Source organism: Orycteropus afer, unplaced genomic scaffold, assembly GCF_000298275.1.
Source record: "Orycteropus afer afer isolate SDZICR_OR568_19922 unplaced genomic scaffold, OryAfe1.0 scaffold00217, whole genome shotgun sequence".
In the NCBI taxonomy this organism is placed as follows: domain Eukaryota; kingdom Metazoa; phylum Chordata; class Mammalia; order Tubulidentata; family Orycteropodidae; genus Orycteropus; species Orycteropus afer.
In genome coordinates, this window is record NW_006921804.1 from 4,089,577 (window position 1) to 4,107,369 (window position 17,793).

General features: G+C 44.4%; 2 protein-coding genes and 1 non-coding gene across 3 annotated transcripts in view; all 3 read right to left on the bottom strand.

The window, feature by feature from the left end:
• Positions 1-371: 371 nt before the first annotated feature.
• HAX1 (HCLS1 associated protein X-1) lies at positions 372-2,754 on the bottom strand. Its single transcript, XM_007948621.1, has 7 exons — positions 2,702-2,754; positions 1,903-2,162; positions 1,543-1,730; positions 1,060-1,111; positions 803-909; positions 597-687; positions 372-448 (listed from the first exon to the last, which is right to left on the bottom strand). The coding sequence occupies exons 1-7, from the start codon at positions 2,752-2,754 to the stop codon at positions 372-374; spliced, it is 828 nt and encodes a 275-aa protein (XP_007946812.1).
• A 2,248-nt stretch (positions 2,755-5,002) lies between these two features.
• The window catches only part of UBAP2L (ubiquitin associated protein 2 like), a 40,837-nt gene continuing 28,046 nt past the window's right edge, over positions 5,003-17,793 (bottom strand). Inside the window, exons 21-28 of the mRNA XM_042782012.1 lie at positions 15,566-15,619; positions 14,568-14,649; positions 13,257-13,474; positions 12,527-12,632; positions 7,715-7,782; positions 6,373-6,570; positions 5,914-5,964; positions 5,003-5,098 (exon numbers count right to left, since the gene is read on the bottom strand). Coding sequence (XP_042637946.1) covers positions 5,003-5,098; positions 5,914-5,964; positions 6,373-6,570; positions 7,715-7,782; positions 12,527-12,632; positions 13,257-13,474; positions 14,568-14,649; positions 15,566-15,619 — 873 coding nt within the window. The remainder of the gene's footprint in view (positions 5,099-5,913; positions 5,965-6,372; positions 6,571-7,714; positions 7,783-12,526; positions 12,633-13,256; positions 13,475-14,567; positions 14,650-15,565; positions 15,620-17,793) is intronic.
• LOC122150742 lies at positions 14,731-14,865 on the bottom strand. Its single transcript, XR_006163829.1, has one exon. It is a non-coding gene; the product is annotated as a small nucleolar RNA SNORA58 (small nucleolar RNA).

Genomic DNA, 17,793 nt, shown 5'->3' on the forward strand with positions numbered 1-17,793 from the left:
TCTGTGAATTATCGTTAGTTATCTCCTCAGTAAGGGAAATCACTTTTACTGATGCTTGACTCTTACTTACCAAATCAAGTTTTGGAAGTGGCACAAAAAATTAAGAAATAAGGTGAAGGTTGTGGCCCAAGATAATTTAGGAAGCCTTTGGATGGTGCTAGAAAATGAAACAGCCTTGACAAAACCAAGACTGAGGAATTAGCATAAATAAAGGTTTATTGGTCAGCTTATGTGAGTGACATACTGACATATCCCCAATTCTCTGCTCCATACGTCCAAGTCCCTGGTGTGGGAGGAGAATCTAAGCCCACTGGTGATGAGTAATGGGTGGGAGATGGAAAAGACATGAAGGCCTCTAAGGATTAACAAGTCTACCGGAACCGGAACCAACGTCCAAGGAATAAATCCAGAATGGAAGAGGTATCGTCCAGCGCTGGTGATTCTTGAGCTAGGGAAGAAAGTCATACACATAAATAGGGTAAATGAGAGACAAGACGGGGACAAAGGAGGAATAATATTAGAAGTTAGGAAAAAAAGGGCTTGCCATCCTAAAGTTATCGAGAAATGTACCCCTTTGATTCATACTCTTCACTCACCATCTCTAGAACTGCCATCTGCTTCTTGACGGGTTACTGTGGTCTCTGTCCGACCTTCACTATCTACCACAGTCCGGTGCTCCTCTACTGTCTACAAGGAGAAGTTTTCACCACTCACTAAAATGAGTTCAGTTGTTTCTTTACACAGATCTGTTTCTAGGGCAACCCTTGTCCACAGTTTCCTTTATCCCTTTCTCCCAGCTCACCCCATCTGGCTTAGTGATCTTGGTCACAGAGACACTCTTGAAATAGGACCTAGGCTGGGGCTGTAGAACTGGGCCAAGGCCCTCCTGGGAAACCTGGGAATCCAGATCTGGAAGGGGAAAAAAACGAAAAAACAGGAGAGGAACAGTACAACGGAAAAAAAAGGAGAAATGTGACAAAGAGAAGCTTCCGGGAAGGAAAACAGAGGGAACATCAGGAGAACAGAGAGCTAGTGAATATCCCCTCCTTCCAGACTCACCTTTATCCTCTCGGGCTCTAGGATGGGGAGCCACAGGCCACATATCATCAAACTGCAGAAGAAGTCAAAGTAGGTGAAACCTGAAACTTGAAGGGTTACAGATCCCAAACTACTGCCAAGTTCCAAGACCACTTTTCCCCCGAAAGAAAAATTCCTATTCAGTATAGCTCTATTTACTCACCTCTTCTTTCATGTTTTAGGTATTCCTCTACCAATAAGCTTTCCTGACATGACACTTCCCTATCCCTACCAAACAGTTCTCCTAGACCATTTTCATTTTTTAAGAGAGACAGACAGAGAACTCCCATTTTCCCCCCAAACAAAATCCTACAAGAATCTTATAATAGAAAAGAGATAAATAAGCTAAGTGAAGGGTCTAGGACTCCAACCCAAGTCTATCAGATTCCAACAAAGATTCCAGTCTTTGCACACTATTAGTTGTCTCCCACAGGTTCTCACTTCAGACCCAGATAGGATACTCACCCTATGAAAAGGTCTCTGGGAGCCCCAGTCTGGTGATGGTTTTGGGGATTCAGTTTCTGTATCACCCTCCACAATCCCCCCAAAGATCCTGGGCTGGTGACTATCTGGATACTTAAGCATTGAATCTCGAAGTGTCTCTCCCTTCCGCTGTCTTTCACCAGGTACCTCTGACTCAGGACCTGGAAGTTCTGCAGAAAGTGGCAGGTCGATGCAGAGGGTGGGAAAAGACTTGGGCTCTTTAAACCACCCTGGTATCACCAGTCTTCTCATACTTCCCATTCCCCAACTACTCCCTGCAGGCTCATTTCACCCACCAACCCATTAGAACCCATAGGTTCTCCCTCAAGGGCAGCCACACACCAGGAGGGTGAGAAGGCAAGGTCCAGGCCCCCATCTCGCTGAAGATGCTATTGAAATCCCGTATTAGGTCATCAAAGCCGAAGTTATAGTGGAAATACATCCCTCTTCCTGGGCTGAAGCTGAAGCCAAATTCCTCTGGGGGCTGGGGATCCCCAAACCTGGGGCTTCCATAGCCCCATGTGGCTCCTTCTCCTTCTTCTTCCTCCTCCTCATCCTCATCTTCATCTCGAGTCATCCCTCCAAAAAAGGGATCTCTGTGGCTGGGGGTGGAGGCAGATTGGCCACCAAGATTTCAGCACCAGTTAGTAGTTCTTAGCCATAAAGTCTAGTCACGGTGGCAAAGTGTGACAAGAGTAGGGGTCTGGGATGCTGGCAGGGGGTTAGAGAATTGGCTATCCAATCACAGCTAACAGTTGCTAGCACATTTACTTAGTTTTTATCGGTCAATCCTCACCTCACAGTTTACCCTAATTTCCCTCCCTCTGCCATTTCTTCAATGTCTACCAGCCCCTCCCCTCCCCCAAGTTATGCTCACTCGCTCATCCTCTTCCCCAGATCCCCATTGTCTTCCCCGCCCGGGTGCCTGTTGCATCATCCCAGGTTGGAGAAAGGCTTGGGTGGCCGTTTTTTCCTCCCCTTAATGACTACCTTGGTTTTTGTCTTAAAGTGAGCGCTCAAAGTTGTGACTTTGGTCCTCTCCGCAGTTGGAATAAGGAAGGGGATGTTTTACCAAAAATAGGGTGTTAGGGGCCAAACTGCCCCCAGATTTCCCCCTAGTCCGACAGGAACCCACGCTTACCCTTGACGTCCAGAAAAGCCGAAAAAGCCCCGGAAGAGGTCAAAGAGGCTCATTCCCGTATTGAGACTCGAACCTTTGAAAGCCACCCAAGGCCATTCGCACCAGCAGGCAGCCAGCGCCTCGCTGTCGGAAAGCGAGCGAAGCGTCACACCATACTGCCGGAAAGCAAACATGTGCTCCCGATACTATCGTAAAATGACCGTAAGCCGGACGTGGAAGGAGGCGGGGCCACGGACCTACTCAAATTCCGAAGGCTTTACCCTTACCTAGCCTGTCAAATCAGCTTCTTGTGGTTTGTGGTAGCGAATTATTTTCCAATGTTCACCTCCCTCCGATGTCACACTCTCCTTCCTGCTGACCGCCCGAGTCCAAAAAGGTGGTTCGAAGATTGGAGTCTTGTATTTTATACGGGAAAAAGCCGCCAGAGGGCAGCCCAACAGCACAAGTGAACAGCTCTGAGGCCCTCCTGCACCCCCGGCTCTACATACCCAGGGATGCCAAGTTACCTCGCCCCTCTCCTCAGTGTGGTTTCTAGACTGATTTGCATTGTTTAATATTACAGGAGCAGACAAAATGTTTTATCGTAGTAAAGACATGGGGACACACTCCTGTCTTCAGCCACTTAAGAGCATGTCATAATAAAGGACACTGTTTTCCTAATCAGACTTTGCAGTCAGCAGGAAACTGGTGAAGCATCCCGGGTGAGAAGAAAGGATTCGGGGCTGTAAGCTTTTTTTTTTCATCATAGACTACTTTCAAAGTCACTTCACTCTCCCTTCCCAAATGTTGTTGGCCTTGCTCTGGACTCCTTTCCAATGCATGGGTGTGACATGAAAACACTCAGAATTATTCTCTACTCCTCAGGAGGCATAGCCAGAATGCTCCTTACAAGCAAGGATGGCAAGACCTGCTTTGGACATGTTACCAGGAGGGGACTAGTCACTGAAGGAGTCTTGGTATGCTTGGTAAAAATCAAAACCAAACTCACTGCTGTGGAGTCAGATCCCACTCACAGCGACCCCTCCTTGAGTTTCTGAGGTGATATCACTACGATTGCCCAACCTTCCTTAGAGGAGTGACTGGTGGGTTTGAACACCAACCTTCTGGTTAGTAGTCAAATGCACTATGCCACCAGAGTGGCTGTGCTTGGTAGAGGGTCAGTGAAAAAGAGAAGACCCTCAACAAGATGGATTTACACAGTAGCTGCCAACAGTGGGCTCAAACACAGCAACTGTGAGGATGGCATAGGACAGGGCAGTGTTTTGTTCTGTTGTACATAAGGGTAGCTGAGTTGGAATCAACTCCATAGCATGTTAACAATAACCACCACCTAGGGGGATGGGGCTCTCATTTCTTTTATTTCCCTGAACCTTGACCCACAAAGCCATTTCTCTCTTTGAAACAGTCTCAGTTCCCTCTAAGACCCTTTCCACTCAATCTCTGTCCCTTTTCCCCTCATTGCCTGAAAGATGTTGTAGATGTAGCAGTTTCTGGAGTTTATGAAGACTTGTGGTGGTTCTTTCCAGGCACCAGGTTATGAGATTCTTAGGAATGAAGGGAAGGGAGTCCCCTCAACAGCAAGATACTAGAACATTAAGGTCAGGAGTTCTTAAAGGGCAAAGATTTCATTTTATTCCACTGCCTTCGGGGCCTGCTAGAGGTGGCCCAGTTGGTACAGTTATACTTATTCACCAAGCTGGTCATCGACGAGACTGAGGATATCCTAGATGGAGCAAGAATGGGCAGAGGCTGAAGGTAGAGGTTTTCTTTTTATATATACAAGACACATTAATCCATTAAATTTGAGGACACAGTACAAAAACAAAAACAAAAAAACACTTCAACTAATTCATCTGACAATGCTGTTCATATTCATGACGCCATTTTTTTGTTGTTGTTGTTTTGTTTTGTTTTCCTAATAGTAAAGGAGGAGACTTAGGGCTGTTGGGCTGATATATATTTGGGGGTCCCCCTTCCCACCTCACCCAACCACCACCAGGGTGAACAGGAGGACAAGAAGGAAGGGCAGGGCCCACAGCAAAGTTTCATAATCTTGAATGCAAGGGAGGAGGAAGAGGAAGAAAAAAAAAGGGGGGGATACAAATCCTATAATACATACAACAGGGTGGGGATGGTCTGGGAATGGGACAGACAGGAAGCTGAGGCATGGGATGGGCCGCTGGGGGTGGAGGGCAGCAGAATCCCCCCACATTCTTTTTTCTCTTTGATGCTGTTTCCATAGTTGCCAGGCTGAGAAGCCCTCTCAGAAGATGGGACCGGGAGAAGAGGAGGGCCAGGGCCTCAGTTGGCCCCCCAGCTGTAGCTGTTGTAGGCAGACTTGTTGGTCTGGGGCTTCTGCGGGATGGAGCTGGTCTGGCTACGTTGCCCGCTGCCCGTCTGCAGGGGAATGGGGAGGATCATGGGGAGGAGAAAGGTGTCTAGTTAGTGGGACAGATTTGTGAGATGTTCAGGTGGAGATATGGAAGTTGTCTTGAACTCTCCCATTGCCCTTGCTTAGAGACTCTGAATTCAGTTGTCAACCATGGAAAGTTCTTGTCTATGTAACTGCTAGAACCCCCTGACAAGCAAGGCATTTTCATCCTTTAAATAGCAGAAAGATGAAATGAGGGGAAGACACCTTGGCAACAAGACAATTCTACTCATTTTCAATTCTACCTTTTCCCACCCACCCCACCACTCTCCGCTGCTCTGGGAAAAGGCGGCTAACTGCAGAGAATTATGACCTCCTGGGGATGAGAGATCATAAAGTCATTTCATTTTCATTGATCCTCGAGTGCCTCAATTTGGAATGCTGTCTTTGAAAGCAAGGAAGCCCTTATTCCAGCTCCCCCGTCACCTATGATGAAAGAGAGGTCACTTGCACCATCCCAACCCAAACACACATCACATCTGTAAGCCCGTTACAGGCAAGGCAGGAGACTGCCTGAAGCCTCAGGGCTCCAGATGCTGCCCAAGAATCCTTCCCATTCCAGTAATCAAATATTTTCCAGAGTTGGGGGAGGGTAGAAAGAGAAGACATTAAGGAAGGGAAAAGGAGGAAGGGGAGGCCAGAGAGCTCAGCAGTGTGTGAGTGTGTGTATCCCGATTTGTGACCGTGCAATCTCTTTCCTCTTCAAGTTCCCTGAAGGTGTGGAGGTGAAATAGGGGCTGAAAAGGAGTGGGTTCAAGCATATCATCATTAGTTTCATTACCTGCTCCTCCTGCTGGCGCTGGCAACAGAGAATCATCTGCAAATATGGTAGCTGAGGCAGAACCAGGATATATGGAAAATAAAGGGACAAACTTTGACAATAGAACTCCACCATCAGAAGGGAAAGCTATAATGTCAGGGGAAAGGGAAGACTGGGAAAGGTAAGAGGGGAGGTGTAACCCAGGTCTGATGGGATGAAGACAACTGTTGTCACACGAGGAGGTAGAGGAGAAAGGCACCAAAGGAATAGGGCAAAAAGGTACATATGAGCCCTTCTCTGAGATCTCCTTTGCTGGCCACTTGTGTTATGTGCGCTTGTGTTTGTATGTGCTGTGTGCCCATGGCTGGCACTGGGGAGGGGTTGGGTGAAGGTGGTGGTGAAGAAGGGTAAAAGAAGGAAAGGAAGGCAGTTTTAAGGGGTAAGAAGAGGAAGGGTAAGGAGAAGGGCAAGTGTTATTACCTGGCCATCCTGCTGCAGATGATGGTGAAGGATCTGGGAATGCGGTTGCTGATGGGGGGTCAGAATGTGCATAAAGGGGGCAGGTGGGTAGGCAGCAGCTGTGGCCGGATTGATGGGCCCCCCACTTCCTAGGGCTGAAGGCAAGTTGAAGGAGGCAGCAGGAGTGCCGGAATGGAAACCTTGTTTCTCAAAGGACTGCTATCCAGGAGGATGGGAGAAGAGAGTAAAAGCGATCAGCAAATTAATCCTTACAATATCTGAGCCCAAGCTCCCTCACCTTCAGAAAGCAGCAATGGTGTCATAGAAGGAATGCTGCACCTGAAGTCAGATATTCAGATCTGAGGCCCACCTCTGCCTTTTAATGATCTTAGGCCTATTACTCAATCTCTCAGCCTCAGTCTCCTGATACATGAAACAGAGATGCCACTGACCTCATGGTTTTAAGGATCTAATGCAATAAATGTGAAAGCACTTTGTAAAATCTAATGTCATATATGAACATTGTGAAATTTGCTGACCATTCTTAGCACTTCCACCCGAGTTGGGTAGCACTTCCACCCCAGTTGGGTAGCAATCAGAACTTCTTAGATATTTCAGAAGAAATGAGTACACATGGAGGTGGAAGGTCTTGGCCATTTAAGCACTCCCCTCAAACCTCTAATACTTTCTATCAAATAAAAGCCTGTGGAATCATTCGAATGCCTCACTCTAGTTACTGGATTGGGAGCTCTGGTGGCATAGTGCATAAGGCATTTGACTGATAACCAGAAGGCTGGCGATTCAAACCCATCAGCCACTCCTCAGAAGGAAGGTAGTAGGGCAATCTATTTCCATAGTGATACTACCTCAGAAACCGAAGGAGAGGTTGTTATGAGTTGGATCCAACTTGATGGCATTGAGTTTAGTTACTCGTTTGTCTGCTTTCCTATTCTTTGTTATTACAACAATTTGCTATACTTTACTATGGGAGCTCTTGTGGCATAGTGCCTAAGGCACCTGCACCTGATTGCTAACCAGAATGCTGGCAGTTCTAACCCACCAGCCACTCCTTGCAAGGAAGGTTGGGCAATCTACTTCTGTAGTGATACTGCCTCAGAAACCCAAGGAGGGGTCGCTATGAGTCAGGTTCAACTCTACAGCACGTTAACAACAACACTTTACCATAACATTTCTCTCGCCTTTTTTTTTTTCCCAGAAGGTTAAACTCGTCATTTTCTAATAGGATGGGTTTCCCAACACCTCTCCTAGGATGGTTCTTGTTCACTGAGTTTCTATCATGAAAACTCTACCTCTTCTATGTTTTTTTTTTAAATAACACTTCTGTCCAGAGCCAGGCACCTACCTGGGTTTTGGAGTACACAGAACCCGAGATATCTGGCACGCCCGTGTTACTGGAGGTGACTGATACACCTGAGGGAGGAGGAAACAGACAGGATTAGCTCAGCTAGCTGCCTTGCCCCTATTCATGGGAGGTGCTGATGTCTGCAGCCTTTCTAGCAAGGGAATTTTGGTCTGCTTTTCCGGCTTCAAGTCAGTCCTGAGGGATAAGAGCTCATGACACAAAAGCTACCTACGGGTTGTCTTGTCCCTGTGCCAGGTATTTAATATGTATGCGAAAGTGAGATGAGTGGTATTTTTGAGGAAAGCAGATTTATAGCCAAAACTCACTAGCATATAGAATTTTCAAATACTTCTAAAGCCTAACAGGAATGAACTTTTAACATCCATTTCAAACAAACCCACCCAAATTCTACTTAGTCCTGTTCATGAAGACATGGGTAGTCTGGTTCTTCATGAAGACACTTTTGGGCTTAGAATCCATGCTCCTCCAATGTAAGGTAAATACTACAGGAACAGTCCAATTTAACCCCCAAGAGCATTTTTACTCTCAGAGCCTCAGCTCACTTAACTCTAGCTTTTCTGGAGTCTGAGAGCTTGTAGGTTATATACTTAAGATTTAAAGTGCTGGCCCAAAGGTGACTTTCCATTTACACAATTTAAGCCTAAGCACAACTGGGGAGTGAAGGTATTTAAGAGGGAACAGGAAGCCTCTATCTCCTACAGCCTAGGTGGAACACAAAATACAAATGTCATTTTCAATTTACAACTTCAGCTTCTCCATGAGATAAAAGGTCTAACCCACACCCCAACTCATGTGTCCTGTTTTAAAAAAAAAAATCTTTGCTACCACACAACTTTTAATTTGTACTCAAACAGAAATACACATACCATACTCCATCTCCTGGGGTATGGGGCAATCAGTCTAGGGGCCAAGAAGATAGGAAAAGTCACGGGATGAATAATCCAGCATCCTATTAGAGGAATTTTATGCAAAGATTTGAGGAAAAGTAATTTAGTAATTCAAAAACATGACTTCAATTTTAAAGTTATATTCATTTTCATGAAGGGAAGAATGAAACTTCAAAAAGACTTGACATCTCATTTCAGTCTTTGTCCTCGTATCTTCCCTCCTTCTCAAACGTATACATTCATTGTCTTCTGCTGTTAGGAGCTCTCTGATGGGCAAGTTTTTCAGAAGCATTGAAGTGACCAAATTATAAATGGGAGTTCTCCACCCACAATTCAACAGCAAATCCCCCTTCAAACTCCAGATATTTATTCAAGGCTGGAACCCAAACCTTCCTAATGTCTAGCAGCCTCCAAAAATTAAGCCCACTTCAGATAGCCACTTCAGAATTTTCCTAATAGAAGTGACATCTTAACCTGGTAACCTTTCCCACATGTTAACTCCAGATAGTTTCAGGGAGGAGCAAATAGAAACTAGGAAAAAGAACACTGAAAACCACAGAAACCAAGCACAAGAAAATACTCCCTCCTCTGCTCTCCAAAATAGTAGCACTCTACATTTTTAAAGGCACTGAAGTAAAAAAAAAAAAAAAGGGATAATACAGGAACTTCTTAAGGAGCCAATAATGGTATTTTCTCCCTTCCCTTTTCAAACCCCACATGTCCATCTGAAAAATCACTAAGTAATAGGCCTACCTTTAAAAACAAGAGCCCAGTTTCAGAAAAACCTAACCTAATGAGGTGGCTTTTGTGGAAGGATTGGAAATGAAAGTGAAATACAATATAAATAGAATATTTTAAAGGCAAACCAAAAGAGATTAACAATTTACTGCATAGCCTCAAACAACTTGCTGTCATCCCTGGGTGACTCTCTGCAAACTGAGGTTTAGTTGCCCATACAGGGTGAGAGCAATGAAATAGCTAACTGGATTTTAAAGCTGTGCGGTAGGGAGGAAATTAAGTAGCTTCAAAGTGCCCCTACTTGGTCTCATTCATTCCACAGGTTTGGCTAGCTAAAATCAGCTTTTGTACAGTGGCTTTAACTTAGATGCAGGGGGTGAAGGAAATAGAAATGCAGAAAAAAAAGATAATACTCTGCAGTAGTAGCCAGCATAGCCTCAGTGTAAGCATTAGAGAATCTAAAAAATAAAGATCCTGACTACAGAGCTCCTCTTGCTTTGCTTCTGACATCAACATCCCCTGCCTACCTCCCACTTCCAAAGTGATGATCACACTAACACAATGTGGACTATAGGGAGAGGAAGCAAGAACCCAATCTCTCCCAGCATGGCAGCCCCTGGGAAAGTTGTTCACACTTCACAGGACAAAATGACACCAGGGGCTGGTAACAAATACAAGGAATGCTAAAAATCTGGGTTTCTAATTAACCAAAGGTAATAGTCTCTGTCCAAGATACTTCTGGAAACAAAGGACTAATGGTATACTAGTTGGACTGAGTGGGGCGTTACAATGTCCATAGTCAAGATGTCTGACCAAACCTCTCCCACACAACCTTACCTAGAACCATGAGTGCAAAACAACTAATCCACAGTCCCTAAAAAGCCATTAAGGGACTAATGGCTAACACAGTTTCCACAGAGCCTTAGTCATCACCTAACTGATCACTAATGACTTTATCAGATTTCAGTCACTTGGCCTTTGGAAACCAGATGTGGGAATTAAGCCTTGGAAAGTAACTCCTTAACAACAGTTCTTAACACCATCTCTTTTGCCTTTCACCATGACATGACACTCGAAACTTTTGTCTTTTCCCCTGCTTATGTCAGAGTCAAAGGGAAGATCTAAATGGAAATGATGAGAAATAATAAGCAAGGGGAATTAAGGGTCTATAAAAAAGCTTTCTTTACCAACCAGTCAACAGGCTGGAAAGTGAGGCTGTTTTTCCTCCCCCCAGTATTAATAAAATCACCACATACTGAAAAGTTATCTAGTTCTTTGGCTATTCCGGGGTTTGATGGAAAAGGCCACCCTCCACCCTTCATCCACTACACAACATTGGCTCCTGTTGTCCAGAAAGACATGCACGGAAAGAACGCCAGAGTTAGCTAAAGAAATACCACAGTTTATTGAACACTACAAATATTTTTGTTACAAGTTGAAACTACATGCCTTCCAGAAATCAAAAGCAACAGCAGGTGTGTGCATTGATGCTTCGGAGGTGCTGCACCGCTTGAACTCGAAATGGGTAAGACAGGGTCAGACACATGGGGGAGAGGGAAAGGGGTCAGGGGCTAGTTCAAAAGCCCAGAAGGTATCCACCAACTTATTTCCCCAAGCCACGCAGGCCATGGCCTCAGCTCAGCAGGCTCTCCTCAGTGGTCTGTTTTCTGAAACAAGACTTCAGTGCAAATTTATACACACACACAAAACATAGCCCCCAGCCATGGGCCAAATTAGCTCTCAGCCGTCCAGAAATGCTTGTAAGGGGGTGGATATTTTCTTCCTAAAAGGAATCAAATACATAAAAATAAATGAATTTAGAGGTTGTAAGGAGTGGGATGACAAGAGCCCTGTGTGGGGATTGGGAACTAGGGGTTTTCAAAGAGCTGTTTTAGTGGTTCCTGATGTCCTAAAGGAGGTAAAAACCAGGTTTTTCTACAATCAGATATACCATTTGCTTATATTATCAACCAACTATCTCTTAAAATTCTTGAGCCTGGCCCAGCTAATTCTTAAACCCTACTATTTTTGGAATGGGGTCACTTCAAGTCAAAAAGTTTAAATCCTTCCCACCAAGGATTGGGGTAGACGTTGCTCAGCAAGAGGAGTGTTCCCAGGCTATCAAACCTGAATGAGCCTTTTCAGATTTCTTTAGTTTAAATCTTGGCCCACTCTAAGTCATACAGCACAGATCAAAGGTCCATCTGGTTGGCTATTAGTTCCCAAGGTATGTATTGCCTTTTGTGCTCAGCTCAGACAGCTTCCAAAAACCTTGATCAATTTATCTACCTGGAGCCCACACAAGAGTGAAAAACAAAGATGTTGTGCCACCCAAATCACCATGAAACTGTATGAGCTCAGAGCTTTGAAGGACAACCCTAAACCTAGCCCCTAGCAAATAGAAAAAATTTTTCCCTGTATTTATCTATAAGTCACTGAGAAAAGTAAGTGGATTTGTTTTATCCAAAGACCCCTTCTCATTCTCTGTCCTCTAAAGGTGGATGTTAGTTTTCAGGTGTGGGAACAAGGATAGGCAAAGTCTATCCTAGTTCAGGGCCTACTGAGAGGATTCCTACACTTCTCTCCTGCCACCAGATATACAAATGAGCTTTGCAAAGAGGACAGCCAGCCAAATGAGGAACCACTAAAGGTATAACTCTACCAGCCCCATTTTCACTCTACAGGGAAGTCATCCTACTCCCTTCTCTCCACATCTTAGATCTTTTAGCTAGGGAATAAAAAGGGTGCCACCTAAGAAAGGTACAGAGATTTAAGCCAAACCTACCATAGCCTGCTAATTAGGAATCTACTTAATTTTTCTATTCAGGGAATATAATCCTTTTGTACTATCATTGCCATACCTGCCTCCATGGACATCTCTTGGGGTCCCTTGCCTTGTTTCCCACCCAAAGTTTAGGGCAGCCAACCTATTCTAATAGCCAACACAAGATGGCATTCCCCATCATGAGCAGCACACACATATTCTAGAATCAAGATCCTCTGTTGGTGCTGCTCAGATAAACGCTCAAGTCAAATATTATCATACTTGGAACAAACAGCATACCACATCGACCCCATTTTCTTAAGAATGAAATCTTTCTCCCTGAAACTCCTTTGATTATTACCCCTGAGATACCACTGACAGCCAGGGCAAAGGTGAACTTACCAGTGTTGTATCCATGAGACCCATATCCACTCGGCTGTTGGAAAGGAGTGGCCGATGCATTCACACTGACATTCACACCATGCTGCTTGGAAGAGGTAGGAGCCACCTAAAGAGCAAAGGCCAGAACTGCAGCGAAATGGCAGCAGGACACCATCTGCCCCACCATCCTACTCCAGGGATTAGGCACTCAGATGGCTACCTATCTTGATGTAAACTGACAAGTTTGCTTAGTGAAACAGGCTACCTACTGAGATTTCTAGAATCTACCATTGAGGTAAAAAATTGTTTGGAAGAAGGGGCAGTGATAGCAGGGAATGAATGAAGAGTATTAAGCAAAGAAAAATAATACGGCATCACATTCCCCATCTTGCTAATTCTAAAAACAGGTAATCCCCAACCTAATTTCACCAATACCAGCCCTAGTCCCTCTCCCAGGCCAGAAAAAAGAAAGGTGGAAATAGTTCCTTCTCATCCATTACTAAAGAGCTCTGGTCGTGTAGTGACTAAAGCATTTGACTGCTAACCATAAGGAAGACTGGGCAATCTACTTCCATAGTGATACCGCCTCAAAAACCCAAGGAGGGGTCACTATGAGTCAGATGCGACTCAACGGCAATGAGTTTGGTTTGTTCATCTATTACTGAAGAATGATTTAGCTTTGAAAGCAGCTAGAATGGTGTCCGGCACTATGAGTCACCACCATTAAGAGGGGGCAAGGCCAGGTACTCACAGGAAACACAGCAGGCCCATACTGGAAGGTGCTGGGGAGGCCCGGGACCCCTGTGTAGTATGGCAGGCTGGTGTAACTGTAGCCAGGAGGCAGCGCCGGATTCAGGAATGTCTGCTGCGTAGTATGGTGAGTCTGCGTCTGGTTCTGTTGGGGTTGGGCCAAAGTTGTGGCCGGGGCTGGGGAGGAGGCATCCCCACGGCCAAACTTTGTGAGGTCACCTGTGGACAGGAGAGGCTCAATGTATCTCTACCTCTTTCACACCACCCCCCTAACAAGACCAAAGCTGAATTACTTCTTCTAGTTTCGTATGATTCCAGGAGATTTTGTTCACTGTTTGTTTAAGTTTAACCCCTAGAATTACACTTCTTTGCTGCTACGCTTAGCACTGCTCAGTACAAGGACTAATGACAAATAACTATGAAATGCTATGGCACTGTCAACTGCACTCCTACCCATGGAGTTCCCTGTGATGACAGACTTGGGAAATTACAAGGCAATACAACACCAGGCCTTCTGAGCCATGGCACAACTGTCTCCTGAATTTCTAAGAATGAGAAAAGAAAGAGAGACCAACTATAAATCTCTCCCTTTCCCAAGTGAGACAACTGATGTGAAAGCATTTTATAAACTGTACAGCATTATTTTTATATATATGTAAAAAGATTGCTATAGAGTTAATACTCCTCCATAGGGTTTTCAATGGCTGACTTTTCGGAAGTACATCACCACAACTTTCTTCAAAGGCACCTCTGGGTAGACTTAAACTACAATCTTTTGTTTAGCAGCTGAGCATGTTAACGGTTTACATCACCCAGGGACTCCTAGAGCATTATGTAAATATTAAAAACTGCTATTATGGGGGAAATAACGTGACTAGAAAAGGAAATGAAGAACAATAACAGATGAGGGAAAATGACATGACAATGAGGACAGTGACAGGTAAGTCAGACAGAAAAAAAAAGCCTAAGGCCTAGCAAGGGCACAAGACTGCTACTATGAGTAGGATATAGGGGTGGGTACAAGGGCAAAGATGAGCAGAGGAAGGCCAGATCAACCACTGTGCTTCATGGGAACAGCTGGAGAAAGGCTGGGAAAATCAAGTCCAGATATCATCTGGAAATCATAGGAAAAAAGTGCCACATGCTCATCTTTAGCAGGATTCTTAATCTACCAACTTTGATTCACCACATCCACTCTATATTTCTCCCAAAGATCTCAATTAAGGTAAGAACCAGGCCCCTTCTTGCTAATTAGCTTTCTGCCAAAAATCCCAAGACAACTTCCCTTTGTTCAGCCCCATTCCAGTCCTACCAGAATAAGGGTTGCTGGCCAGGCTACCATCCCTCCCAGTCAGTGGAGTGGTGGGTGTGGGGAATGGGATGCTGTAGTAATCCTAGAAGAGAGAAATAAAAGAGCAGAGACTCAATGCCTCTCATTCCCCACCATGATTAATTCCATAGGGGGAGAAGCAGGAGAATGTAACAGTACTGCAATTTATCCAGCCATTGATTAAGCTCGCTAGAGCTAGCATAAACTCCAAATTACTCTTGTATACACTGTCCCCCCTGCCTGGCAGGAGCACAGTCAGGCAAGGTCTACAAGTATGCCCTCTGGAGAGGAAGCCAAGGACTGTTAGGACCAATAATATTCTCAATCCTCTAGAAAACATCCCCAGTAGTCTAAGTCAAACTTATTCTACCAAGTAGAGATCGTTCTTACTGGAATTCAAAGTTTATGAGGCATACGGAATGCATCCTGAGAGTTCTATAGTACTCTACTGGGCTATGGATTAGGTTGAAATTTATTTACTAAAAACTTACCCTCTCTCAACCCCCTATATTCTGATATATTTTAACCTCTTGGTGATTTGTGACACATACAGTGCTCCCCTAATTTTCTGCCTGTGGGATTTAGAAGAAAGCAGCTATCCCATTTTTAGTGTGTGCTGCCACCTGGTGGGAGCCTGGTAACTGTGAATCTGAAGAAATGGGCCTTATCCCACCAACCTCAGCACAAACACCCCTTGGGACATGTGTCTGACTAGTTTTGTCAAAATCCGTATTCCCTCAAAAAGTTTTTTTTTCCGTATCATTCAAAATATTTTTCATTGCCAAAAACACACGGTTTCAACAAAAAATTCAAAGCAGAAGATAATTCAGTCTTGAAAGGATTAAGTCAAAATATGTGTATGGAGGGAAGGACCGGAAAAGAGCTAAGTCTGTGACTTATTAACTGAACATGTGAGATAACCTCCTGACACTAATTTTCAAGGTCTCTGTCTTTTCTGAAGCTTTATCCCACATACTCACCAAAGGAAATCTTGTCTGAAGCATCTGCAAGTCATCATAACCATATACTTGTGGCTGAAAGACACAGACATTTAATGATATTTCTGGGGGCTGGTCGTGACAATAGCCAAGCCAAGGAGCTAAGAGGCAAGATAAATTAACAACTCATTCACCTTTCATTCTTAGAAAGAAGCATGAAAAAAAATTAAGTGATTCAGGAAAGGTCTTGAAACTTTTGTTAAGCTACTACAACTGATTCAACCGGAGCTCTGGTAGCATAGTGCCTAAGGCACTTGACTGCTAACCAGACGGCTGGCGGTTCAAACCCACCAGCCACTCCTCAGAAGGTAGGTTGGGCAATCAATCTACTTCCGTAGTGATATCGCCTCAGAAACCGAAGGAGGGGTTGCTATGAGTTGGGTCCGACTTGACGGCACGTTAACAACAACTGATTCAACCAGGCTGGCCTTTGGGAGCAGTGAAGTAGACAGAGATTATACTGACTATCCTTTTTTCCCCTTCTACTCCACCAATTCTGTCAAACTCTAGTTTAAAACTGATCTGTTCCAGAAAGGATTCACATTTTGCTCTTGCTTATTACAATATATGAGTATTGAGGCAATTTGCTATTGTTAAAAAAGTGTAAAACTATTATCTGGATGTTTTATCTATATGACACCCATTTATTTAGACTCTCTCTGAGGGCAGCAGATTATCTTTAAAAAAAAAAAAAAAAATTATTTTGCCAAAAATACCCTTCATCATAATAGGCACTAAACAAATGAAGCTAAAAGAAACTACAAAAAAGTACTACTACTGCCAGTCAGTCCCAGAACAAGCCAGAGAATTCTACTTGGACCAGGTCTGTGGTACAGTGACTTGCTTAACATGGCTCTTTCAGCCATGGGCTTGGTGACTCCCAGCAGATGACAGGGTGGGAATACACAAATGGGAGGTACATGTGGCCCACCGAATGGATTGGATGGCTTGTTAATAATGTAAATAAAGTACATGGCATCATTGTGGGAGTTGTTGTTGTTAGGTGTTATGGGAGTGTGCAAATAAAATACATGGAACCCTAATGCAGGGGGGACTGGTCAGTTTTGCTACATGCAAGACAAGAGCCATCCCAGAAGTGGAGAGGGGGGTTCTGACTATCATCCAGAGAAAAACAGGAATGGAGTGCATCCTTGGACTTGAGATCCCTGTGTTGAGATGGCAGAGAGATGGTGGCAACAGAATTAACAGACCCAAGAAACTGGCATGACACAACAGCAGGCTTTCCGGCCTACAAGGAAAGAAAGGCTGAGTGCCTTCAGGCAGGAGGCTTGCTGGTGGAGAGGGGTACCTCTCTCTTGGCAACTACTGGCAGAGTTAAAAGAGATTTTTAACACTCGCCTGAGCAGGGCAGAGGCCAAGGGCAGAGAGAACCATGCCTGTGAAGCTGTCCTGATTGAAGAACTATATCCTGAGTTGTTTCTGATCCAGAACTGTAACCCATCACTTCCCTGATAAACACCATGATTGTTGAGTATTGTCTGAGGGTTCTGTGTGGCCAATGCAACAAATTATGGACCCCAGCAGAAAAGTAGACAGTGTTGTGAAAGGGACAGTTGGTGTTGGAACTGGTAAAAAGGTTGGAGGGTGGTGGCATATCTGTCCTCTGTGTCATAGGAACGAGCTTTGGGCTGCTGATGTGGATGATGAATCTCTCTCTTTGTGAAGTTAGTGGGTGTCAAAGGATGCCTCCTCCATGCCATTTTTGCAAGGTCAAAGCTAGCAAAGACTCTCCGAGTTAGGGAATTAATCCAACCAGAGAAAATAATCCTCTAAAGAACTGAAAAGATATCAGGTAAAAATTCTAGCCCTTGATTTCTGAAGCCCAGAATCTGTGTTTCTCACAGAGCAGATACACAATACAAAGTATAGTCTCAGTTGAGTCTTTCTTCTCTAAAAGCTGTTTCTAAGACTATAAACATTAAAAATCTTTTCAGTTTCAGGAGAATCAAGGTCAACTGGTCTAACATAGTCCATAAAAGGATTATTCTACATCCTACTTTGGTGAGTAGCAACTAAGGTCTTAAAAAGCTTGCAAGTGGCCATCTAAGATGCAACTATGGGCTCTCCCTGTCCAGAGCAAAGAAGAGTAAAGAAAATCAAAGGTGCAAGGAAACTATTAGTCTCAAAGACTAATGGACCACATGAACCCAGCATCCATGACCCTGAGACCATAAGAACTAGATGGTGCC